Source organism: Neltuma alba, unplaced genomic scaffold (genome assembly GCF_004799145.2).
Source record: "Neltuma alba isolate B1F8T4 unplaced genomic scaffold, ASM479914v2 tig00011281_pilon, whole genome shotgun sequence".
NCBI classification, from domain to species: Eukaryota; Viridiplantae; Streptophyta; class Magnoliopsida; order Fabales; family Fabaceae; genus Neltuma; species Neltuma alba.
The window spans coordinates 229,314-256,342 of record NW_021635990.1 but is presented as its reverse complement, the minus strand read 5'-3'; the positions used below and the strand labels follow the sequence as shown (position 1 = coordinate 256,342).

General features: G+C 35.4%; 5 protein-coding genes and 1 pseudogene across 5 annotated transcripts; 2 read left to right on the top strand and 4 right to left on the bottom strand.

Annotated features, from left to right (window-relative positions):
* The first annotated feature begins 303 nt into the window (after positions 1 to 303).
* Positions 304 to 5,325, top strand: LOC114711173 (oxysterol-binding protein-related protein 4C-like). Its single transcript, XM_028895528.1, has 7 exons — positions 304 to 385; positions 1,762 to 1,914; positions 2,800 to 3,042; positions 3,368 to 3,464; positions 4,126 to 4,417; positions 4,563 to 4,665; positions 5,066 to 5,325. The coding sequence occupies exons 1-7, from the start codon at positions 383 to 385 to the stop codon at positions 5,315 to 5,317; spliced, it is 1,143 nt and encodes a 380-aa protein (XP_028751361.1). The 5' UTR covers positions 304 to 382; the 3' UTR covers positions 5,318 to 5,325.
* Positions 5,326 to 6,690: 1,365 nt separating this feature from the next.
* Positions 6,691 to 7,378, bottom strand: LOC114711166 (uncharacterized). Its single transcript, XM_028895521.1, has one exon. It carries the CDS (start codon positions 7,360 to 7,362, stop codon positions 6,781 to 6,783), a length of 582 nt encoding a protein of 193 aa, XP_028751354.1. The 5' UTR covers positions 7,363 to 7,378; the 3' UTR covers positions 6,691 to 6,780.
* A 2,214-nt stretch (positions 7,379 to 9,592) lies between these two features.
* On the top strand, positions 9,593 to 16,110 carry LOC114711164 (pentatricopeptide repeat-containing protein At5g57250, mitochondrial-like; annotated as a pseudogene).
* Positions 16,111 to 18,349: 2,239 nt separating this feature from the next.
* Positions 18,350 to 19,705, bottom strand: LOC114711172 (aspartic proteinase CDR1-like). The gene has a single exon (XM_028895527.1). The coding sequence runs from the start codon at positions 19,703 to 19,705 to the stop codon at positions 18,350 to 18,352; it is 1,356 nt and encodes a 451-aa protein (XP_028751360.1).
* A 1,239-nt stretch (positions 19,706 to 20,944) lies between these two features.
* On the bottom strand, positions 20,945 to 22,258 carry LOC114711171 (aspartyl protease UND-like). Its single transcript, XM_028895526.1, has one exon. It carries the CDS (start codon positions 22,256 to 22,258, stop codon positions 20,945 to 20,947), a length of 1,314 nt encoding a protein of 437 aa, XP_028751359.1.
* Positions 22,259 to 25,458: 3,200 nt separating this feature from the next.
* On the bottom strand, positions 25,459 to 26,781 carry LOC114711170 (aspartic proteinase CDR1-like). Its single transcript, XM_028895524.1, has one exon. It carries the CDS (start codon positions 26,779 to 26,781, stop codon positions 25,459 to 25,461), a length of 1,323 nt encoding a protein of 440 aa, XP_028751357.1.
* Positions 26,782 to 27,029: the final 248 nt, after the last annotated feature.

The following is a 27,029-nucleotide window of genomic DNA, read 5'->3' as shown; positions in this document are numbered from 1 at the left end:
AACCAATTTAAACTAATTTCATTAATTTATGTTAAGGTATTAGGTGTTTTAAATTCGGAGAGGAGTAATCAGAATTGAGTTTGTCCAAAAACATTCTCAAGGGCAACAATGTAATTTTATGAAAAGAGCCTAAAAGGATGATGCGGACTAACGTGTGGGTATACATAGGAGGACATAAAAACCCCCGCACCGCGTGCTTGGCAGTCTCGTTGAGACCCCACAAAGCCCACAGACAAATCATATTCATATTATTCACAAGCGCCATCCCCTTTCGATTCAGAAATCGAAGCTCTAAAAAAGCACTCTTTCTCGTCTTCGTAATCGTCATCGGAATCGGCTCTCAATCTGCAGCGATTCCTGCCTTTCTTCTCCATCTTCTCAAATGGTGCGTTCTCTGGTCTCTCCTGTTTTATTCATTCTTTTTAGATGATTTGTTTGTTCGTTTCTAATCTTTATTCGAATTCGTTTAATTTCTTTGATCGTCTTTCGAAAAGCCTCGCTGTTTTCTGGAAAAGTTTTGTTCCTCTGGAAATGTGAAAGCGATGCGACGAAAATGGCCAGAGGCTGGCCGGTTACTTTATTTGTTTTGATTGGCTGGCTCTTAATTAATCCTATTTTTCTGTTTCGTGTTTTCGTTTGCTTAACGCTAAGTAAAGATCATTTCAATTTTCATTTAAGGAAGCATCCTTTCAGAATACTATCTGCCCCGTACTTTTCCAGAAACGCATTTGCAAAAAATCTCCGGCCGCAAATATAAAACGAACTTCTCTTTTATTTTTTTGGAGTCAAAAGAAGTGTTCTCACTCCTCAGTTCCCACTCCTCTCTTTGACCTTCCACCAGCCTTTTTTTTTTTTTTTTGCCCTAAATTAGTTTGTTTACAAACATTCATGGAAATGCCAGACTGTGTTTGGATTTGTCTTCGATTTATGAGTTCAAATGATTCTCGTTTACGCGCAATTTCTTCGTCAAATGGGTGCTTCGGCCAGAAAAAGATTGTAGTCATCGCTGACTAAAGAGAAAAACAAAAAAAAAAAAACAATTAACTACGAGAAATCGGGAATCTCAAAGCATCAAACATTTTTGTACTATATGTATTTTTTTTTTTACGTAAATTTATTTTCTACTTTAAATTGACTATTACTCTATAGGGTCATTCCCTGTTTAATAGCCATGAATCATTACCGAACTTGTTATTTTATTGTAAGTAGTAGTTATTTTATGAGATTGGATGTGAACGGCCTTCTTCAATGTTTTATGATAATGCCACTTGGAGAATAAAAATCGGCCCAAGCCTCGGTTTCGATATAATAATATTTTCACAGGCAAGCTTGGTGGCGATTATTTTTATGTAACATGCACAACGGGACAAGTAAAATAAATAATACATGACAGTACGAAATTGTCGCTGAGCCTTTAAAAGTTGCAGGTCAAAAGGAGAAAAAGGGTTATGCATTTAAAAGTATATATATTTGATTTTAATAGGTCCCAAATGAAATTCCATATGCGTGAACGTTCTTTGTCCAGATTGATTTGAATAATAATAATGCGGAGCGGAGGTGAAATATGATTCTCCACCAAATTAATATCAACATAAAAAATAAAATAGTGCATCTTTTAATGGATTGTGATTTAATTTAATAATCAAAAAATACAAGAAAGGCGCTTGCTAAATGTTTTGATGCTTTACGTTGTTTTTTTCCTCCTCTTCTTTTTTGGATTGGCAAAAATAAAGTAATTATATATTTTTGGGTGGGGAGCAGGTAAGCAACAGCAAGGAGGAAATAAAAGTGATCCTGACGAAGCCATTCTCATTAGGAGACACGGATGCGGCTTATAGAGGCCCTAGTCTCTTGCAACGGATATTAAGCCTGTTTAAGAATATGCGGCCTGGATCTGATCTCACTCACTTCCAAGTAACTTCGTCTTTTTTATTTTCTTTTTTTGGGCCAATAGTAACTTCTTGTCTTTTAATTGGAATATATTTTTTAATATAAAAGTGTCGTTACAGATTTTTTTTTTTAAATATTAAACTTATAAAATGTGAATTAGTGGTATCTGAAAGTGAAATGATAACCAAGTCCGCAAGCTGCAAATTTGACATTAAATTTTGGATAAAATGCATGATACCGTGACAGAATTAGATCATCAACTTCACAAAATGAAAAGGGATTTTAATTTTTTTTTCTTTCATAATTATTGGGATTAAAGTGAAAATTTTATATAATTAAATTACAAAAAATATAATTTGAAGATTTTTTTTTTGCTTTTATCTTTTCCTTTAACAGGGCTTCATAGAATATTCCCAGATAAGATAGAAGAAAAATGTTTTTGGGGGTGTTTGAATAGAAACCAAATTATGGTTTTAAAATAATTTTATGATATGCGAAATAAATATGTAGAGGAATTTTTTGATTTATAGAAAAATGCTTTTAAAAAGTACTTCTGAGGATATCCAAATACTCCCTTTGTAATTTTACAATTTTTTTTTAATAAAAAGTTTTAGAAAAAAATACTAAAAGTTGAAAAAGACAGGCACTAAAATAATAATATAATAGATAGATATCGTATAACTGGTTTTGAGTATGTGAAATGAAGAAAGGATTTTCTTTTCTCCATTTCAAATATTTCCTAATTTTCCAAGAATAATTATTGACAAAATCAATTAACAAATATTTCTCATAATAAATAAATCTTGCAATAAAAATATATAATCAGTATATCATATAAAAACAAAATTATTTAGTACGTATTGCATTACCGAGGTGAAGATTTCTGTTGCTGATAGTTGCTGCGTGCAGCTGCCGCCTCTGTTTAATTTTCCAAAGTCACAACTTCAGTGCTATGGCGAGTCTGTATACTGCACAGCTTCAGACTTGCTAGGCCAATGCAACAGAGAGCAGAATCCAGTGGATAGGTTCACATCTGTGGTTGCATGGTGCATCTCTACCACTCGCCCTACAACTTTACTTGCTCCTTATAACCCCATTCTTGGGGAGACCCACCACGCTTCTCGGGCAAATCTCAATGTCCTGCTAGAACAGGTTCTTGCTTTCCCTCCTTCATTTTGCTTGTTTCTCCATCTTTACACGAAGTTCATGCCTTGTTTTTTTTTTTTTTTTTTTTTTTTTCCGGGTATTCCGTAGTTTCGAAATTTCTATTTGTTATTTTAGTATTCAGTCAGCGTTGTAACCGAGGATATGTCTCCATCTTGTTCGATTTATTAGAAATTCGTTACAGGCTCTAATCTGATATGAGTATGACCCTCTTTGAGCAGCTTTTCTTCATAAAATAATTGTCCCCTTGGCCAAGCAATTGATTGATGATAATCTAGTAAGATTACTGAACCGTGGGCTTACATGTTTGCAGGTTTCACACCATCCTCCCGTTTCTGCCCTACATGCAACGGATGAGAAGGAGAACATAGAGATGACATGGTGCCAACAACCTAGTCCAAAGTTTTATGGTATCTTGACCTTTTTTAATAGAATCATAAATATTCTTCTTCAATTCCTAATAGACGTAGTGATAATCTGCTTCAGTAATAAGCTTATACTAGCTAACTATTTTCATTCATATAAATCAGGAATTCAAGTATATCTATACATTCAAGGCAAAGGACCAAAAGCACAGAGCTGTTCTTGTTAGAGATATTCGTTAACTTTTATTTAAAAGTTTGTGCTTTTAGGATGAATGATCCTTGATATTTCCAAGGCCTCTCGTTCCAAAATTTTTTGTCCTCTTCTTCAACTTTATTTGCGAAGCTTCTGAATTGTCATACAGTCCACCACCATAACATTCAGAAAGAATCCATAATTGATCTTATTTGACATTTTGCGTTTTCTTCGCCACAAATTTCAAGAAAGTGAAACCTGAAAGCCTTCTTTTTAAGACATTTCTTCTGCTCATATTAGTTCACTATACATTCTATCACGTATTTATTAATGTTGTAATGACTGAGATTTCCTATATTGAAATTGACACCGAATACTAAAGAGGCTTAAGAGGTTAATGTTAAGTTGTATTCCATAAAAGCAAATTAAAGTCTGATACTGGCCTCTTACTAACTTTGTTAGCAATAATTTGACCTGTCTATCAATGGTTTTTTATTCCAACCAAATGTACAGGCACTACAGTGGAGGCTCAAGTCCTTGGTAAACGGCAGCTGAAGCTCCTTAATCATAGAGAAACATATGAAATGAATTGTCCTCACCTTCTAATCAGAATTCTTCCGGTCCCTGACGTTGATTGGGTTGGAAATGTTAATATTCGGTGTCTGGAGACTGGCCTGGTGGCAGAGTTAACCTACAAAAGCAATTCTTTTCTAGGACTTGGGGGAAGCCGTAGATTGATCAAAGGGAAGATCCTCAATTCATCGTCGTCAAAAGTTCTCTATGAAGTGGATGGTCATTGGGATGGGTATGTTCCTTTAGAGCATCTTTGTGAATTCTGAGACTTCATGCCTTTCTCTTTGTGTGAAAGCAGTGATAGTGGTCGTAACTATGAAGTACTTGATTGTAGTAATTGGATAATGCGGTATTTCTTATCCACTTTCATAATGCAGAACTGTGACAATAACGGACACAAGTAATAGGAAGGTTAAAGTGATATATGATGCAAATGAAGTCATTTCAGGGCTCCAAGCTCCAATTGTCCGCGATCCAAAGGTTACAAATTCATATTCTCCATCTCCATTCCTCTTGATCTTTTTACCTCCATGTCTTCTCTTTTATGAACCAAGAATTTCTAGGTTGGCCTGCAAAAAGATTTTCTGATAGGGAAGATAAAAGTTCCAAGAACACTTGGTCCTTTATGGAAGAAAACAATTTTTTTTTCCTTTTAATTTATTCAAACATAACAGTTCTGTTAACAAATGCATGGACTTCCATGGTTCTTCAATCTTTCATGAAGGTATCTGTAAATAAAGGCTTTTCTTTTCTTTTTAGTTTTTCACAATGACATTAGAATTTAGGTGTACGAAAAGGCATTTTCGCACTCCTCACTCATAAAACAGTTCCATTTTTGGCATTGTGTTTGAATGTGACATGAGATTCTCTTGTGGATCAGAGTGTGAAGCCAACAGAGTCAGCCCTGGTTTGGAGTGAGCTTAGCGAAGCCATAATGAACAAAGAATGGGATAAAGCAAGAGAAGCAAAGAAATCTGTGGAGGAAAACCAGAGGAAACTGGCGAGAGAAAGAGAGGCAAGAGGAGAAAATTGGATTCCTAAACATTTTGTTGTGTTTCATAGCAAGGAAGGTGGCTGGGAATGCTCACCAATTGAGAAGTGGGTCCCATCTGCCCCCATCGTTGCCCTGTAATTATTATACTTCTGTATCCTCAATGAGAAAGGGTCCTCTTAATTTCGTCTCATCAATTTCCTCACAGTGATTAGAGAGAAGAAAAGAGATTAATTCTGATTCTCCAAAATTGGAGATTTGTGAAGCTGCTGAAGCCGAATATAAGGCATTGAATGTACAGCACCAGTATTTACTTGATTTCCCCAGCTTCCCACATCTTCAACCTTCTTTTTTTTTGGGCCAACTTACACACATCTTCGACTTGATCCTGGCTTACACCCACACACTCTTCCTTTCCTTTTTATTCTCATAATTGTATAAAAATTGATGAAGGCTAAAGTTTAGAGTATCTTTTCTTGTTTACAATATTTGGGGAACATGAAAGAAAAGCTGCAGATTGTGGAAGAAAAATTGCAGATTCTAAGTTTTGTTCTTTTTCCCCAATATTGTTTTAATTTAATTTTTTACAATATTTTTTCAAATTTTACCTGAGCATTACTCTTCTGGTCTATTTACAAAGCAGAAAAAGAAGGTTTTTCTTAGTCTCATTTATAGGTCACTTTATTAAATTTTTAAAATAAAATACTATTTTACTCTTCATTTATTATACTTTAGATAATTGTTTTTCTTTGAAAGGTGTATAATAGTGATAAAGTTGAAAAGTTATTATATTTTAATAGAGATTTAATACATTTTAGGTTTTTCTTAGTTTGTATGAAAAAATACTTTATAAATAGGAGAGTTAATATATTTTAAGATTTTTTTAATCTGTGTGAAAAAATACCTTATACATGGAACGAGAGGAGCATATTATACTGTTAGGAGCTATAAGAAGTGATGTAAAATTCACTTTTCGGCAATTTCTTTTTAATCTTTATCTGTAATTTTTTTTTTATATTTTTGGTTGAAAACAGGTAATTGACTTTAATTATAGTTGGTTTTAATCTCAAATTCTAAACAACAATTACTTCTTTCATAAAAATTAAAAAATTATGACGGTAAAATATTCAATTAATGTCAGAAGAATACAAAGTCCTTTATCTAACGGGAAATGAATTCTACGACCATCCCTTAGACCAAAGAACCCCTAAATCCTACCAATAATCCAATATCAGTTTTGTTATTAGGTGGAAAAGTACCTACTTAGTTGGAAAAGTACCTACCGCCACCAACGTTCAAGAAAAAGAAAGAAAACCACAAAATTGGGCCATTGTTTCAGACGAAGCAATCCTCAAACTAAACTAAAACTGAATATAAAAACATCCCTAACTAGTTGTTTATAAAATAGAACAAAATTTACAGACATCAGAAGCAGGACACTTTCAGTGATTTTCTACCCCATAAATTTATACAGGTTACTCACAATTCACAAAATTCACTTCACTTGATTCTGAGCTTCTAATATGACTTTAACCCAACATCGTCATAATAAAAAGTGACTCTGTAAAAGCGCTCATACCCCACAATCTAAGCTCTTGAAAACATCAGTTATTTTCCTGTAAATCAGACTCTCTCCTATTGAAGGAAATCTCTCTGATAGTGTCCAAGATTGGTTTCCATGGCCTCACTCTGCAAGGGCCTCGTCCTCCTCCGTAACTCACAACAATCTGATCTGCCACACCAACCTTACCGGGACTCCTAGAAGGCGAACTCCAACCAATTGATGAATCACTATCCTTACAAGGTTTGACTTTTGCCTTCTTTGTGAGCCTCTTTGCAAGAGAAGCCATGTCTACAGGAGAAGAAGCATCAGATTGCAGAATCGAGAATGGAAGCATGAAGTAAACTTGGCCTGGTTGAAGCAGTGTGTCTTTGTTTAATGGCTTTGAGGAAGGAGAAAGAAGCTGAAGTGCAGTACAGACAAAGTGCTTTGAGGGATTACCAAAACCACTAGTGACTTGGCCTACTGAAATAGGCCCCTCAAAGTACTCCACAAAACCATTTTGATGAACCACACGGACAGTGTTGAAGGTAGAAGATGATCTGCAAGAGAAACAGCCTCCCATTTCTCTGTGTTTTAAGGTGGTCTTGTTGCAGAATGAAAGAGAACATATGGGTGTGTTCATATATAGAAAAGGAGTGAAGAAATGAACAAATTGGCTTGACTTCGATGGATAAGTGAATGGCTAGAGTGATGTTTACCTAATAAGCCTTCTGGGGATTGCTTTGGGATTTGACCCATTCCATGTGCATACTTTCCTGTTGCCTTGTGTGCCCTAGTGACAGCTTCTTTGAAGGGTTTGTGGGTTTGTTAGGAAGTCTGGGAGAGTTCAAACTCCATACATGGAATTTATGGACTCTACCCCGTTTTATTTTTATTTTATATAATTTAAATACATGTATCTATATTAACATATCTAACGCTAGGTTTAAATATAAAATCCCATCCAAGTGGTGAAGCTGTTATTAGGACAATTTGACATTAAGCAACTCTACAGCATATAAATTAAATAATTGCATGCAATTTATATCTACTCCAATTTATTAAATGATTTCTTACAAGGATTTATATATTAGTTTTATCTTTTACATTCTGTATTAGTAGACTCTGAGGTAAGAAGTTGTTCAACTTCAACGAGTCATCAGATGTCCACCTCAGGCACCCAAAATTTTCCATTGGACCGTAAGAAATGGGTTATTGACCACTGACCAGCGATCATGACTTCCCAAGATTCCCTAATCGTATCAACTCTTTTCCAGTTGACAGGTTCATGGGATGATATTTATGGAAGCAAAATAAATTAAATAGGGTACTGTAGCAGTTAACATTTGATTTGATGCAATTTTTTTCACTTAATTTTTCTAAATAAATGCAATACAAGATAGTTTGGCTGGTTTATTTTTCTCCTCAGAAATAAATGTTTAATTGTTGACCATTTTATTTTTAATCCGTTTAAAATATTTATTTCTGGATTTAGATATGAAAATCACAATTGAGACTTTGGAATTTGGAGGAACCTTGCAACAGTTTATAATTTAGGGGAGGAAATTGCCATCACAAACAAGGAAAAAAGTTGTATAATTTGACCAAGTCAGGTCAAACTAATTGATTGCATTAGTCCAGTCTAGTGCCCATGAGCCTGAAACTTTTACTGAATTTCATATTCCATTGGCCATTGCTTTGTTGCCACTTTATAGTCTGAAGCGTATTCCTTGGGGTTGGCTGCTAGTTGATGATGATGGTGGAGAAGACTAATAACACTTCATTCACTTCCAATTGAAAACAAAAGGGGCAAGTCTCGGAGAGACATGTAGGCACTCTCATCCTACCAAGTCATTTATACACTGCTCAATTAAAATGCTTCACTTTAGATCCATTTCATCACTTTCTCTTCAATTTATTTGCCTTTTTTTTTTTGCCAACAATTTATTTGCCTAATTTTAAATTATCGGATTTAAAAGTTTATTTCACTTAATTTGTTTCATTATTTTACTGATACAATAACCTTATTGAAATATCATCAAAAAGAAACTATGAAAAGTGATGCCTCTATATATTTTTTAAGATATTATTAATTGCTAAGAGAAAAGGATAATATATTATTAGTTATAAATAATATGCCAAAAATTATTGAATCTATATGTGGAAAAATTGTATTTTGCCAGAATGAAAACTTATCATGTATTCTTTTGCTACGCTTTAGTGAAATGAATTTGAGAAAAATAATAGAATGAAAAGATAATTTCGTGAATAAAAATTTATGAAATTTTTTTTTTGATAGGAACAGTCCTATTCAAGATACTGTCAGGTACTCCTCTGATTCTAAATATAAGATCTTTATACTAATGTGTATAAGAGTCTCATATTTAAGAGCCGGGAAGTATTAAATATAACATCTAATGATGAAAAGTACAATTGTAATGACTGGAAAAAAATCATTTTGTATTAAGAGAATAATCCAGCCCAAGGGCTTCGGCCTTCTTTTATTTCTTGATACTGCACTGAACCAGAAGCCTTAGCCCAGGCCTACCATCCTTTATTGACTTTAAGAGTTTCTGTTGGCTCAAATATTTGTTGTCGCGTTATTGGGTCAGTCTAGTCTTCGATGACGTGAGGAAGCAAAATTCAAATCCTGTGATAATATTTCGAATAGAATTGCTTATTATATTTTGGCAAAAAAAAAATTTGTTCTCGCCAAAAAAAAATCATTCTCGCATGACTGCATGAGGTCCCAAAAAAAAAAAATCTCATTCCCGACTAACAAAACTGTATTCTGCAAATCGCCAAATCCTCGGTTTTCGAGTTCTTTACTCTTCTCTGCCGAGAGAGGGGAGAGGAAGACTGCTTTCTGTGAGTTTGAGGATGGGAAAGCGTTGATGATAGAAAGTTGGTTTTTTTGGTGTTGAAACTCAGAAGCAATCCCATGTTGCTTGACAGAAGACGCTCTTCTTTGCACACATTGCTCAAAAGCGGCTTCTCTCCCACTCTAGAATCAATCAACCGATTCTTGCTCTTTCTTCTCCGACTCCGGAAGTTCGACTTAATCGTGCATTTCTTTTCCCAGTTAAACTCGAACGGAATTGAAGGTAACCATCGAGCTCAATCGGTCTTTACTTGGGCTCTCCTCAAATCTCACAAATTCGATGAAGCAGAGCTGCTAATGAAGAACCGCATTATGGAGTCGACTCGAATGTGGGATGCTCTAATTCAAGGCTTTTCCACCACCCGAGAAGATCCTGAAAGAGCATTCTATGTGTTAGAGGATTGTTTGAGGAACCGTAATGTCTTGCCTTCTTCTTTCACTCTTGGCTCAATAATTCATAGACTGAGCTCCCAGGGTAACATGGGAAAGGTAATTGATGTTCTGGAATTGATGGCCGATGCGAAAGTCAATTACCCGTTTGATAATTTTATTTGCAGTTCGGTGATTTCGGGGTTTTGTAAGATTGGGAAACCGGAACTTGCTCTTGGATTTTTTGAGAACGCGGCAAGTTCTGGAGCTTTGCAACCCGATGTTGTGACTTACACCGCACTTATAAGTGCTCTTGGTAAGTTAGGAGATGTCAAAAAGGTGCGTGGCTTCTTGGCGAAGATGTTAAAAGATAGGCAAGAACCCAATAACGTCACATATACCGCAATTATAGCGGCGTATTGTTTGAAGGGAAAATTAGAGGAAGCTTTGACTGTTTTCAAAAACATCGATGCTTTGGGAATTGAAGCAGATGAATTTATGTTTGCAACCTTAATTAATGGGTTCGGCCAGAGAGGGGATTTCGATCATGTATTCCACCTGTTGGATGAAATGGAGAAGAGGGGGATTAGTGCTAGTATTGTTACGTATAATACTGTAATCAATGGATTATGCAAGTTTGGGAGGACGTCCGAAGCTGATGAATTCTCAAAAATTGTACCTGCAGACATCGTTACATATAGTACCCTGCTTCATGGTTATGCTGAGGAAGAGAACATTCCAGGGATTTTGCAAACGAAGAAGCGACTAGAAGAAGCTCGAATCTCTATGGACGTTGTGATGTGTAATGTGCTTGTAAAAGCACTATTTGTGCTGGGAGCATTTGAAGATGCTTACGCAGTTTACAAGTGGATGCCAGAAATGGGTTTGGTTGCAAACTCTGTTACTTTTTGCACAATGATTGATGGGTATTGCAAAATAGGTAGAATTGATGACGCATTTGAGATATTTGATGAATTCAGAAAGACTTCAATTTCTTCACATGCATGCTACAATAGTATTATCAGTGGCCTCTGCAAGGAAGGTATTGTGGAAATGGCCACTGAGGCATTTATTGAACTTAACGATAAAGGACCAGTGTTGGATATAGGTATATATAGGATGTTAATGCAGGCAATTTTTAGAGTAAAAGATGCTAAAGAGGCTTTAAAATTAATTTACAGAATGGAAGCTTTAGGGCCAGGCAAGTATAATACCATATGTAATGATTCTATCTTCTTATTATGCAAAAGAGGATTGGTCGAGGATGCGAATCAACTGTGCATGATGATGAGGATGAAAGGCTGTTCCCTCACAAGCAAGTCTTTTTTTACGATATTGAGAAGGCTTATTAGTGATGGAAAATTAGAGAAAAGCCTGCCTCTCTTGAACGGTTTTATAAAAGAATACGGCATAAATGAACCCAGGGTTCATAAGATTGTTGCACAGTATCTTTGTCAGAGGGATGTTGATCGTGCCTTTTGGTTTCTTGCAAAAACAACGAAAAACTCTTCAGCTGCCTCTTTTCCTGTCTCTTTACTGAAGGTTTTCATAAAGGAAGGAAGAGCTTTAGATGCATATAGGCTTATCATGGAGGGTCAAGATTATTTACCGGCCATGGATGTTGTTGATTATTCTACTGTGATTGATGGGTTATGCAAGGGAAGATATGTAAGTAAAGCATTGGATCTTTGTATCTTTGCTGAAAAAAAGGGGATTACATTGAACATAGTATCATATAATGCAATTATTAATGGACTGTGCATTGATGGACGTCTTATTGAAGCATTTCGTCTATTTGATTCATTGGAGGAAATTGGTCAGACTCCCTCTGAAATAACTTATGCTACATTAATCTATGCTCTATGTAGAGAAGGATATTTGCTAGATGCCAATCATGTTTTCAGGAAAATGGTTCTGAAGGGATTTCAACCAAAATTACAAGTTTACAATTCATTGCTTGATGGTATTTCTAAGATTGGTCAACTGGAGGAGGTCTTAAAGATTTTAGATGATATGGAGACAAAACTTATTCAACCTGACCATTTTACTGTCAGTGCTGTAATAAATTGCTACTGCCAGAAGGGTGACCTTGAAGGCGCCCTTGCATTCTTTGATAAGTTCAAGAGCAAGGACATATTACCTGATTTCTTAGGCTTCTTATATTTGATAAGAGGTCTGTGTGCCAAAGGGAGGATGGAAGAAGCCAGGAGTATATTGAGAGAAATGCTCCAGATCAAACCTATAGCTGAGCTGATTAACATTATGGATAGCGAGGTTGAGACAGAGTCTATAAGCGATTTTCTTGTTTTCTTGTCTGAACAAGGACGAATTGAAGAAGCTGTTAGAGTTCTTAATGAAATTGCATCTATACTTTTTCCTGCTCAGAGGTGGTCAACATCTAATCAATTATCCCATAAACAGCTGAAGGTTTGTGAAGGGAAGAGTTTTGGTTCAGATCTTAAAAGTTTTGTGCCGTCATCTCACAAAATTGATTTGGATGTTGGATCTTGTGATGCTGTCAATGGAAGCGATGCATTTACAACTCAAGGCAGTCGCATGGCAAGACCTCAGTTGTATGACTTCGACTTCTACTATTCTGGATTGCTGCACTCTGTTCCCGGGGGGACCTGCAGGAAGCTAGTCAGTTAGCAAAAAAGTTGCTCTCTGACCTGACAGGGTCTACAAGCTAAATTAAAGGAGGAAGTTGGAAGTAAAATTTCATTTGATGGAAAGAATCCCCTCCGTGGTCTGTAAACAGAGAAGTCATGCAGTTGAAACCTGCAGGTAATCATTTACCTTGTGCTATATGTACTATGCTCTCTGTAATACTTCTGGTCAAATTAATGCGGAGCTTTAAATTATTGCCTAGCAGACCAATATGACTTATTTGTTAGACAACTGTGGCACACTATACATAACCATGTTCTTTGGATTTTAAAATGTATTAGAGATTTGATACATTGCTAAACCTGCTTGTGGCTGTTTGATTTGTGTCTGTAGCTTTTGGTGCTATATTTCACCATTCTTCGATTCGAGTATCCTTAAGAGGCTCTGCTGTTTCTACTGCTCAGCATGATATGGGTAAGGGCGTCTAACTTGGATTTGAATATTAAACACATGTAGACTGTGGGCACAAAAATAATTCCTAATCCTTGTATTGCACATATTTAATATTGACAGTTTAGTCAGAATTTGGTCATTGATAAATCAGATGGAAGATTCATCAACCATTATTAACTCTTTGAGGTGTCATGCCTCTGTCTTTGATGTACCTATTTTTCTGATAATTTATAGCATAGTTGAATAACAGATGCAGATAATCTTTTCAAGCTAGAAGTCTAATGTGAAAGCTATTGAAAACAGGGATTTCCATGGTGAGAATTCAAGTTAATTAATTAAAGGGAACGGCTGGAGCAGATGGAACAAACAGTGCCAAGTCTTTTATAAATTGGCTTTTTTTTGGGCGTAAGAAACTCTAATTTTGCATTCTGGTTCTAATATGTAACTATCGTGCCTAAACAATGCTCTATCTTTGCTGCAGTATCTCATGAAAAGTGTCTATCAGATTGCCAGGTGGACTCAGCAGTCTGTAAGTGTGTGCGTGCGAGTGTTTGTTTTGTTGGGAAAGTTTGAACCCTTAGCCGCCCCACTCTACCCTTGCCACTTGAGCTAGCTTCAAGTGTCTAGTGTTGCTATGAAATTTACTCACGAGATTTGCATACAGTGATGATTTATATTTACGCCTGTGCCCCATTTTGTTGGAATCTATAGCGCAATTTCAAAGTAATTTTCTCCAGCTATATCAATGATTACGGCGAATCCTTGTGGACATAAAAAAATTGTGTTTTCATCGTTGAACTTGCTTTATCCTCTGGCTAGCCCAAAAATTTTGGTTTCTATGGTCCTTCATGGTCACTCCTCGAGAAAAAGTTCAATTTTACTGTTTAAAAGGGAAGAAATAAGGCTTGAAATCTGCTTTTCCTTTTACCCGTAATATAGTAGGTTCGCTTGCCAGAGTTTCTGGAAGTATTTTTCCTAAAAACAGAGAAAAGAAAACTATAACCCAAAAATAAACGCACACAGACAACCAGAGGGAGAAAAAAGTCTATGTTACTAAAACACCCACTAAAACACCCTTTGGCGCTAAATCTCATCCCTGTAGCTGTGTTTATGCGGTAATTGATGGACAAACGAGAGTATGCTTGTGAGTTATCCATCTTACAAAAAGACTTGCTTGTTGCATGCATTACGACGTTTTGGTACCTCTGCCATTGGTAATCTTCTTTTAGTAATTAATAATCATCCATGGTATAGGACGGCCACAATCAGAATACTCTCTAGGGACTTTTGCGATTAGTTCTTTCCTTGAAGGATGATAAGAGAGAGCAATAGATACACGTGCTAAGTGGTTGCTGAGTCTTGAAGGCTTGAACCAGCTTGAATCTCTCTCTGACTCCGTCTTGAGGATTAACTGTAACTTTTTGTGGGCTATGTTCATGGTTCTTTCTCTGTATTCATTTTGTTTGTTTCTTCTTTCCCTGGAAAATTGATTTATTATAACTATGAAACTTTCAAGCATCTTTAGCCTTGCCTGGGCAGTAAATCTGCATGAATTGGGACTTGATACACGTGGCTGGGCTGTGGATAAAACTGGAGATGAACCACATCTGTGAAAAAAAAGAGATACTTTAGTTACCACATAGTAAGAATGGAAGCATTAGAGAATTAGTGTTAGTCTGTTTGGATGGGAATGGACCTTGTAAAAGAATGTTCATGATGTCTTAATAAATGCTCAATTTTATGTCAATCAGTTTGTCTATTTTTGCCTTTTGCAAATATCTAATTAGATCTTTTCTCCTTTGTCTACCCAAAGCTAGAAATGAAACACTATATATCATACTACTGACCTTCGAAGAATAGAAACTGTGGTTTTTGACTGTACAGAATGGCATGGAGAAAAATACTCCGTAATTTAGAAACGGAGATTGAGGTTTCACAAATGAAAGTGTGGTGAGGATGTTGACAATGGTGGTATTATGATTAATAAGATTGAGAGAATGTGGAAAACATGGTGAAGTTGAATGAGTTTAGAGGCAAATCATATATTGCGGATGGTGAGGTAGCAAGGGGAAGTTGTCGTTGGTTGTAGTACCGATACAAATGGTGGAGAATCTGCAGATTGGGATGGCTAAAAATAGAGGATGGGATGCCATTGAGTTGATCAGCTATGTTAATTGAATTTGCTATTTAAGTTGTGTGTGTATATTAGCCAGGACAGGATAAAGACTATATATCACATAATGCGACGTGCCAAGAAAGAGTTGAAGTTATGCTTTCAAGTAACACCAAAGACTTTCAATAGGTAGCATAGAAATGGGAATTGCATGAAGTTGTTTACTAGAAGCATCTCTGCATTGTGTGCCATGAATCCTGGAGAACACGTAATAACTGGTTTCGTGATCTGAGTTACAGGCAATCAGATTGCAAAATTTTGTTTTTCGTTTCATTTATCGTTCTTATTTTTCTGTTCTAGAGGACCCAGACAAACACTGGATAGTTGAATCACTCCAATTCTCCAATACTAGAGCATGAGAGCTGCTTCATAATTTGGTGTCCAATTCCTTCAGCCACCAATTTGCACGCTCAGAAATAAACTTGCATCAATTAATATATCTATTTTTCCTTCTTTTGTTTGTCTATTTGATACATATAAAATGTCCGCATCTATGCCTCAAACTGTGTTGAATTCCGGTGAAGCAGGTTTTTATAGTTTGATTTTACATATTTTGTGGTTTTGTAGGTTCCTCAGTGCGATTTCACCTGCCCCATGGATGACGAGGCCAGGAAAGTAGCATTTACAGGGACAACTGTAATGAGAAGATATTCTCTGTAAACCAGCGCGCGCCAACTGTAATGGGAAGAAAGTGCAGCAGTGCCGGTAAAGGCTATAACTGGCACCGGTTCGCAAAGTTGCAGTGGAGACTGCAGAACTACGAGGAGGACGTGATTGGAACAGAGTTGATGGAAACTTCGGCGAAGGATTAACATCTCAGGCCAATTTGAATTCAGAAAAAGTGACTTATTTTTAATTAGGCTTTTGGAAACTCAAAAGATTGGATAGAATTTGAATTGATTTTTATAAATAAGTTAAAGTATACATTTAATCCTTTAATTTTGGATAAGGTTTCAATTTAGTCTTTTAACTTTGGATAAGGTTTCAATTTGGTCCTTTAATTTTAAAAAATATATTTTTTGTCTTTTAACTCTAAAATTTTTCTAAAAAATAATGACATTAAAATCTTAAATATTGATAAAATATTCTAAATTTAATTTTTAAAACATTTAAGGTTCAAGGATCAAACATATGTTTTTTAAAGTCACGGGATCAAACTGAAATTTTGTACAAAATTAAAGGATCAAATAAATATTTTAGCTTTATAAATAAGATAGTTTGTAAAAACAGAATTGTTTGGGTCATTATTGGAAAAGCAAGCTTAGTTGTAAATGGACCGAAACGGTACGAATTTCATTAAATAATATATATATTATTTATTCTCTTTCTTTTGTATTCTCTTTCGTTACATTTTCCATACATTTGTTTTATCTTTTTTTAAAAATTTATTATAAGAATATATTTGGACACAAATATATTTTTAACTTATTTATTATTTTTATCTAATTTTAACTGATTTTTTGTTATTTGTAAATTAGTTATCTAAAGCTTATGAGTAGTATATTTTTTAAAAAGTGGGACTCATTTTTTTTAATAACTTTTTATCTCTCCACAAAACCAAAAACTATAAGTACCAAACTTCTATTTCTAGTTTATTGTGGCTTTTTATTCAAAAACCAAATTGTCCCATTGCCAATCCAAACACCACAACTTCTAGTATTGCACGTCTCGTCATTTTGACGGTGCCGTCATTTTGATCGCACGATTTGATGTCAAAAAACAGAACCTTTTAAGAGGTTGTGTTTTAGTTTATCTTTTCTTTTGCTGTCACTTGTTCTTCTTTGGACTGCTAAATTCCCAAGTTAATTGTAAGGAGAATTTCATGTACAAATACAAGTCATTATTAATTAAATAATCATCTGATCATATTCATATATGTTAGTACAAATTACGAGCTTGGGAGATACTCTCTGAATTTTGTACGCTTGACTCTTGAGTTGATTTATATTTTATAAATTAAAGTTTCTGTTTTTTTTTTTTGGTGTTGTACCTAATTCTAGATTTTGTATTGCATATCATATAATTTTGTCATAAGAATTAGGTAATAGATTGAGAGGTAAAACCTAATTCTAGATATGAGTTAGAAATAGACTTGGGAAACTGTGATATTCTTCCAGAAAACGAAGGTTTACGCTGAGCACCATTACGTCCAGACATTTTCTGTTGCAAAATGACTCTAATGTGGCTGAGGCAAATTATTCTTTTTTTTAAATTATTTAATAGAAGGTATTCTTTTTGGGTTCAGTTCCAAAGAAAAAAATATTCCTTTTGAGATTTAGAGCGCAGATGAGTCTAGAAGCAATATTTATGTTAAGAGCTAGTTTTAATTTTGGGCTTTAGACCTCTCATATCCCCAAAAAAAAAAAAAGTGCACTTCTCATTATTTAAGCTTTTTTTCCCCCCTACAAGAGTGAGGATGCTTCACAGCAACAGCTTGTTGGTGAATTATTCGAGTTTCTTGTATTGGAATGATGCCCTTTTTTGTGCGGTTCCATAGTTCGCATCCTTCATATATTTTAAGTTCAATGTAATGTTTACAAATGTGTCCTGACATTTCGCATGATAAACCTATGATTCTGTAATTTACAACCAAAGAACACTAGTGCCTTGTAGAACAATTTTTTTTTGGGGTACTTTTAAGGGCAAATTGTAATTAGGTCCCATCTAAGGGAATTGAATACAAAAAAGTCCATTGAAATCATAAAATTATTCTGAAGTCTCAAGGGACCTTTTTGCAATAAATTTTATTCGTTTAATTATCAAATTATCCTTTTTTGTTTTAAAGTTTACATTGGCAACTGAAAGAGCCGTGGTTGACAACTCATAGTGTAAGGATTGACAACTATCGCAGCTGGTTTGATAACACATTTTCTCAGCATATCACAAAATGTAACGCATGAGTTGTCAAACCAGCCGCAATAGTTATCTATCCTTGCATCCTAAGTTGTCAACCACTACTCTTTTAGTTGTTAATAGAAACTAAAAAAAAAAAAGAGTAATTTGGTAATTACACAAATGAAATTTATTACAAAAAGGTCCCTTGGAACTTCAGAATAATTTCATGATTTCAAGGGATATTTTTGTATTTAATTTCCTTAGGTGGGACCTAATTACAATTCTCCCTATTTAGAGTCGGGAATTCACCCATCAGCTACTAATAAGTTCACAATCAATTCTTTGGAAGTAAATATCCTTATTATTGAGGTCATATCCGATATTGTAACCCTGCTGAGCTAATAAGCCTATAATAGAAGGTTTAGACCAGAGATCAACGACGTTGATTGGAGCCACAGCCGTGCAAAAAGTGTCATTATTCCTCTGTATGAAGAGGCTTTCTTTGTCCAAGACCAAATCTGCCCCTTCAGCGAAGTGGAATGTAACCACTGGAAATCCAACCAAATCTGTGCTGAGAGTCCCCAAATAGCACAATAGCCATGGCTCTCCTACATATCGAACTCCTCTAAAGGACCCATCTAACAGGCTTCTAATTTCTCTGAGCAGTACTTCATACCCTTCATCCACCAGGAAGGTAAATGTGGAACCTGAGTCAATGATAACTCCACCTGTGCCATCTGCTTTCCTCTCAAAAGTTCTTGGGGTTATGTTAATGCTCTTTTCACCTACACTTATGCCTTCCATGGTGATATAGTACATGTCATCAAACACTTCAAAAGGTGTTGAGTCTCCTTCAAGATAGGCTCCTTCACCTAACATCAAATGGCTGTGATCAGACTTACTGTCAATGATGCTGTCTATGCAGTAAGAGAACTTTTTGCCCGTTTGAGAGGCCAGAGTCAGATTATAATTGTTCAGTCCTAGTATTCCATTATATCCTGGCTCTCCACTAGACAAAAAGTTGTGGCCACACCCAAGTAACGCTTTGAATACTTCACTCCTCCCTTCATGACATGTGTCAAAGACTAGCTGTTCAAAGGCAAGTGTTCCTGATACGAAGGTTGTGTCTGCATAAGTGACATTAAATGAAAGTTGATTTGAGCTGTTATAATGACAAGGGGGTGAGCTGCACAGTGGGGAATAGGTATAAGATTGTGAAGGATCAAAAATTGGACCGGGATACGGGGCACAATTCGAGCAAGGGACACAGATAACCCATAAGAATGGACTGCCGGTGTCCATAACTAGTAGTTGTGGGATAGGCGGATGGCCAATTGAGATATTGGCCAGCATGGTTGAATGGGATGCTGTGGGAAAAAGACTAGCTCGGTGATCATTTGAAACTGAAGAACTTCTGATCCTTGCTTGCAATGAAGCGACGCGTGCAAGTGAACGTTTGATGTCATGTTCCATCCGGTCTTCTGTTGTTTCATTTGGGTTGTAGTATGGATGGTGAACAGAGTGAGGGTGAATCAATTTAGAGACAAATCTGTGAGGTTTAGCAGTTGATACAGAAAGTGAGCTAACTTGGGGATTGGCTTTTGTGCCAATCATACCAATGGTGGAGAAACAGCACATTGAGAAGGCTAAAAACAGATTCAATGCCATTGACTTTCGTCTTCAAACTTTCAGTGTCACTGGATTTGCTATCTGTACTTTAGCGAGGCTGCAAATATACCTACTGTTCAGAATAGATTTAAATTCGTTTTCAAAAGGCTGCAAACACTTGAAAGGCTAAGAGAAGGAAGGAGGAAAGGGTGTTGAGCAATTGGTGCAGTAGTTTAGCCTATAAATTGAATTGGAAATGGAGATTTTTGTTCTGGTACCATAGCTTGCATTCTTTTTCTTTACATCTGGACCATAAAAGAATGTGCTAGAAAAGTGAAACCATCTGATATCGTTTTTTGGTTTTAGTAAAACTAGTCACTCAGATCGTGTGATAAACCTTGGGGTCTTTCTTTCTTTCTTTTATGGGTGTAGAAATTAGCTTGTATTCTAATTCTTATATGCCAAGGGAGATGTTAGCTTTAGAATTGTTTTGGAAAAAGTTAAAAGAGCATGTTGGGAATTTCCCAAGGTTCGGTGAGTTTAATTATAATCCTGAAGCAGCTACATACGAATGAGGAATGACACTTTCGTTTCTAGTTTATCCAATGTTAAAATATTGTGCAAGACGATATAAAATCTTTAGCATAATTTAAGCAGCCTCGTTTTGTACAATACAATGGATAAAAAAACCAATGTTAAAGGAATGAAGTTGCACTAGCAGACAAATAGATCAAGTTCATGTAGATTACCCATTGGTTCTCTTGGTAGGGTAATAAACCGCAATAGATACATTTTTTTGTTGGTAACATTGCTAGTTTACTAACAGCAGCTTCTTTAGATTCATATTATTAATAGGTTTCTCACACCTATATCCATATATACAATGCATTAGAATACAAAGATCGATTATTTTGTTGAGAAAGTATAAAATTCATTTTAGAAGCCGAAATTTATATGCAGTAGATAAGAGAATGCACCACGACTCTATTTTATTAATTAAAACACATGAAAGTTCAGAGAAACCAAATTTTGACTGCAAGAAATTATCCTTTTCTATCTAAAACTCTCTCCTTGAGGAAAGCTTGATCGAATCTATGGTTTATGTACTCTGACAGCTTCTGTCTGATCAACCATGTTCTAACTTCAAGAGATTTCGGCTGTGCTAAAATGCAGGTATAGATGACTACTCTTTTTTAAGCAACATAGTTAGCAAGTTTATCTCGCCAGAATATTTTGAAACCTTGTCTTCTCTTTTGATGCAGTCTTGATACTCCAACTCAACCTAATGTACATTATGGCTTAATGAAGAAGCTGACAATCTATCCTTTGGAAGAAAACATTCTTTCCAGAAACATCAAATCCTACATTGTAATTCTGCTGAGCCATTATCCCAATGATACTCATTTCTTGAGACTCTTGCAAGGCCAGGCAAAACTCCTCCTTACCATTTTCTTGGAAAAGGCTATTTATGTCTAAAGCTAATTCAGCTCCTCCGGCAAAGTGAAATGTTACCACAGGAAATCCTGTCAGATCTCTACTAATAACCCCTTTGTAACACAGATTTGGAATATATGGATCATATGAACGTTCAAGCTTGCCATCTAACAACTTCTGCACTTCAGAAGCAACTGGTTCATACCATTCAGGCAACAGAAAAGTTAGAGTTGTCCCAGAATCAATGACAACCCCACCCTTGCCTTCTGGTGTCCTTTTGAATATACAAGGATCAATGTCTAGCTGTTTTTCTCCCACACTTATACTCTCTAACCTTACATGGTAAAGATCGTTGAAAACTTCTAGGGGTGTCGAGTCACCCTCTAAACGAGCACCTTCCCCTAGAACTAACACGTTATGGGTATACTTTGGGTCCATTATACTGCCAAGGCAATAGGAAAACTTAGAACCTAGTTGAGTCACCAGAGATATGTTTGAAGGACCAAGGCCTATAATGCCACTGGGCTCACCATCAAAAGCATTATTGTCACTAGCACAGCCAAAAAGCACCTCAGGGACAGTGATTACATCTTCATCAGAAGTCACAAAAGTGAGAGCTTCAGTGCCAAGTATTCCTGCCACATCAGTCCCATCAAGGTATTTGTGTGAGAACTTGCAGTTGTCATAGGCATCACATTTGTCTTCATCAAAAACTGAGCAAGAGGGACATTTGCAGGATATGTTGGTGTATGTGGATGATTTGAAGGGATCAAATAGTGGACTTGTTTGTTGGAAGCACTTATTGCAAGGAAGACATTGAACCCAAAACAGGTTGCTTCCTGTGTCCATGGTTAGAAGCTGAGGGACTGGGGGGTCACCAATGGAGAAATTGGCCATAAACTGTACACCAAATATCTCAGCCTTCATTCTTGCTCGCAAGTCATTGGTGTAGTAATTGTGAGAAATACCTCCAGCTTTCCTCTCTAGATAAGCTAAACGTGCAAGTGAGGCTTTTACAGTCTGATTGTGAAGTTGATTAAGAATAAACTTGTGGTGGCTTAGCTTGAAGATGATTCTGTGAGCTTTTGCAAGGAAATTGGTAGTTGCAGAAGTAGTATTGATGTTTAAGAGGCAGTGGCTTGAGAAGGCCACTAGTAGGAGAAGATGATGAGATTCCATTGAGCTTCTATGTTATGATTTCTGCTTGAGTTTAGGTAAGATGCAGATTACTAGATACAGCTTCACTGATAGAACTTTGCAGATATAATAGTATTAAATAATTATATCACATAACTTGATCTGTGCCAAGAGTAGTAGCTTAGTAGGTATTACTATTACCTAAAACTTTATATAAAGCAATTTGATGGCCGCGACTATTTATCTTAAAGGGGTTTTAAAGGTGAAAATCTTAAGATGAAAATGTTTGCTGCAGTGGTCCTCTTCTCATTCTCTAGCAAGTAAAAAAAGTAGTTTCTTGATATCCTGTTAGGATTACTATTATTGTGATCGAGTATGATCAACTCACAAGTTTTGCCTTTCCTTTTCTTAACCTGGTAAAAAAGGACCATAGTTTAAATAATGAACTGCATTATTATGTTTTATGAATAATCTTTACATTTTTCAATAATGACCATGTTAAATGGTGTACACTAAATGATAATTTAAAGTAGTGTGGTATTAATTAAGTAAAGGGTAAAACTCAACAACAACAAAAATAATAATAATAATTGTTACTTAGTGCAAAGATTTCAGATGATTTTTGCATAGATTATATTCTTTTTGTCTGTTGCGGACATGTAAATATTAATAATGTCTCAATCTTTTAAATACAAACAAAATAAGAACAATTTTTTAAGAAAAAGGACATGTGATGGAGAACTAAAATTGACCAATTTCAATTTTCAACCATATAATAAATTTGTATAACTGAGATGAGTTGTCTAATGTCAAGGAAAGCATATGTAGTCAGAAAAAACCAAAATGCATTAATTATTAATTAATGTTATCAAATTCAGCAAGCTCCTCATAAGATGATGATATCGTCATATCAACGGGTTGAGTTCGGGCAGGAAAAGAACAAACGAACTGCTTTAATTTCATTGTACTAGCCGCTAAGGAAATTAGGTAGCAACTAGTAATCCCTTCGTTTGAGAAATTACCATACTATTGAAAGGAAATAAGTAACTTTAATATACTTTTAAGAGTATTGTAAAAATATATATTAATCATCCTTAAATATGCAAAATATTTTATATATTAAAAACATGATATTTCATTCGATTATACATCATTTTATAAATTAGATAAAGTAATTTGGAAAAAAATAAATATGATAGATCGATTAAATGAATTGAGATCTTATTATATATATTTATGATCAAAATCAATTCCTAAACTAGCTCTTATATTTAGGACAAACTAAGAATATAATTGAAACAATGATAAATGAAACTATTATATTATTTAAGTTACTACTTTCGATTTTTAATATAAAGCTAGTTGACTAATTTTATATTAAAAAATTAATTAAGTTAGTTATATGTAATAAATAGATATTATCTTCTTTAAAATACTCTTGCTAATTATATATGTGTATATTAGTTAAAACTACTATTTGATAAGATATTTAATTAACTATGTAACTATACAACAACTACTTTAAGAAAAAATTAATAAATATAAGAAACAAAATGAATTAAGATTTTATATTTAAAATTAAATTAAATGTTAAACAAACTTTTGTATTAAATATCTGTAATAGTATTTTAAGTCAAGTCGACATTTGAATTGGAGAGATGCTCTCTCTTGTAAGAGGCTGAGGCATTATGACACAATGATGATAAGGAATGAGCCAATGGGGCTGCGGCGCTATGCTAGTTCTAGGGTTGTTCATAGGGCTGGACAAAACCGAGATAAGCTTGTTTCGGTCCCATCTCAGTGAACAAGAAGGGAATTGGATTTTCATCCCGTGCACTATCTCGTTTCCCTTAAAAAAAAACTAATTTTTTTGTATGAATTTTTTTATACTATAATGTTTATTTTTATAAGGCTTCTAAAGATAAAAACGTTATAAAAAAATATCATCTAAAAAGCTTAATTATATAGTATAAAAAAAGTGTAAAAATAATACTATAAAAAAGATACCACAAAAAAAAACACTATACAATAGCTTTATGAATTATTTTATTAAGGAATGAGATTTTGTTGAGATAACACTGTAACTTAAGAGTTGAAAATCCCTATAAAAATAATAATCATTATTACTATGTGAATTGAATAATCTAATAATAATTATTAATAAATAATTCTTAAAAAAATACTCCGAGATAGGACACAGGGTCCTAGTTATTGTCCAATTACATCTTGTAATTGCCTATCCTGAAATTTTTTTAATTCCGTCTCGAACTAACTAGGACCAAGATAGGACAAGTTGAACACTCCTAGCTAGTACTATGTTGACTTCAAGCTTGGACAAGTGGTAAATATATAAATAAATTTACCACATGCTCATTATTCATCACTATTATTATGATGAAATTATATTGATAATACAGTGATGCTCTGGTAATCAGACTCTCTTTCTTTCCTATTTTTTCCTTTCCAATCCTAACATGATCTTAAGAGGATGATTAACATTAATTATGATTTTACTATTACACCATCACTTTTAAAACAATTATAGTTTAAAATTATGCACAATAATAAAAAAAAAACTATACATTACATAGCTGGCGTTATTTAAAAAAAAAAAAGACTTACTTTTAACTATATACTTCTATATTAATACTCTTACTAGTTCTTATTACCTATTCTCTCATCATAAAATCAAAAGTAAATAAGGGATTCAATTGTCAAAAAGAAATATTTTTGTTGAAATTTGCAGTTGAGATTCTCACATTTACATTCTGCCAAATTTTTGGCATCTAACTATTATTAATCTGCTCTTTTAAGATACACGCATCATTTTTAAAAAAAATTTGGGCCAAAATTCTTAGCTTCTCTCCCACAAATTGCTCCCCAATTTCAGTCAATAATGAACTCTCAGATCCAAAATGTGTTTCCGTAAACATAAATTCAGTTACCATTCTTAAATTGTTATTTGATTCCTCTTTTCACAATTCCAAATTCTAATTATGGTCATGCTTTAATTTCTCTTTTAAATTGCAACCTACGTTTGACTCCTTTTCCCCAAAAAAAAAAAGTTTAATTTTATTCCTGTTTTGACTTCTTGTGAGTACAGTTTCCATTATTATTTTCTCTGCAATATTACTAGGTGCCACGCAAAAGCACACTATAATACTATGTATATAACTTATATACTTCTATATAAGCATATATAGACAAATACACACTTATTAAACTGAGAAAATGACCATATATCACCGTCTCAAATCAAGAAGCTGACAATCTATCCTCTGTAAGGCAAGCTTGCGGGCATTAATATCAAAACCCACATTGTAATTCTGCTGAGCCATAGCCCCAATGATGCTGAGATCCTCATGAGACTCCTCCATGGCTACACAAAACTCTTCTTTCCCATTCTCATGGAAGAAGCTATTCACATCCAAAGCCAACTCAGCCCCTCCAGCAAAACGCAGCGTCACCACCGGAAACCCTATTAGATCTCTCTCTATAACCCCTTCATAACAGATACTTGGATTCCCAAACTCAACCACTGGTTTAAGCTTCCAGTCCAGCAAGTTCTTCACTTCCTTAATGATTGGTCGGTAACCTTCAACCACAAGATAACTTATTGTTGTTCCTGAATCAATCACAACCCCACCTTTCCCTTCTGGTGTTCTTTTGAATGAATTTGGATCAATGTTTAGTTTCTTGTCTCCAAAACTTATGCTTTCTAGGGTTACATAGTACAGATCGTTGAAGATCTCAAGTGGGGTTGTGTCTCCTTCCATGGCAGCTTCTTCTCCTAGAATTAACACACTGTGAGGATACTTTGGGTCTCTTATGGAACCAAGGCAGTAGGAAAACTTGGAGCCCAGTTTTGTCACTAAGGACAAGCGTGAAGGACCTAGCCCTAGAATCCCACTTGGTTCGCCGTTGTAGCCGTCGTTGTTATGAGCACAGCCCATGAGAGCCTGACGAACTGTGGTTGTTCCTTCGTCGGAAGTCTCCAAGGTGAGATCGTCGGTCCCGAGGAGACCTGAAACTGCGGTGCCGTCTTTGTAGGTTTCGGAGAACTTGCAGGTGTTATAAGGGTCGCATTTGTCTTTGCTTGGAATATAGCAAAAAGGAGAATAACAAGGTAGGTTGGTGTATGTGGAAGATTTTAGAGGATCAAATAGTGGGCTTTTTTGTTGAAAGCATTTGACACACGGAAGGCACTGAATCCATAAGAGGTTGCTTCCGGTGTCCATGGTTAGGAGCTGAGGAACCGGCGGCTTTCCGAACGAGATATTGACCATAAACTGCATACCGGAGGACTCGGCAATGACCGGCGATCGGATGTCATCGCTGGCTCCATTGGCCTTTGCCACGAGGTAGGATACGCGCGCAGGAGAGTGGTGGTTTGAGTTGGTGGCATGAGCATGCCAGTGAGGGAGCCTGGTAGCGATACGGCGGGGTTTGGTGGTCACGGTGGTGGAAGCTGCGGTGTTTAAGGGTGGCAGTGGTGGGAAGGCAAAAGCGGTGGAGAGAAACACGAGACACAGTCTCACAATCACGAGTAACACAGAGGAAGTCATTGCTTGTTTGGTCAGACTTCAGATTAAAGGGCATTATGTATTTTTCTATTGCTTATTTGGTTCTTCTGTTGTATTGACCGATTATTAATTTATTTGGTCCTTAATATAGGACCCTTCCTAAGTTGTCAATATGATACTCCTTCAATCCAAGTAGGGTATTAAGAAAGATGATTATGGTATTAGGAAAAACGTGTCACATTTTATAATTATTAACTTCCTTAATCTAATCAAATTAGTTAAATGGGTCT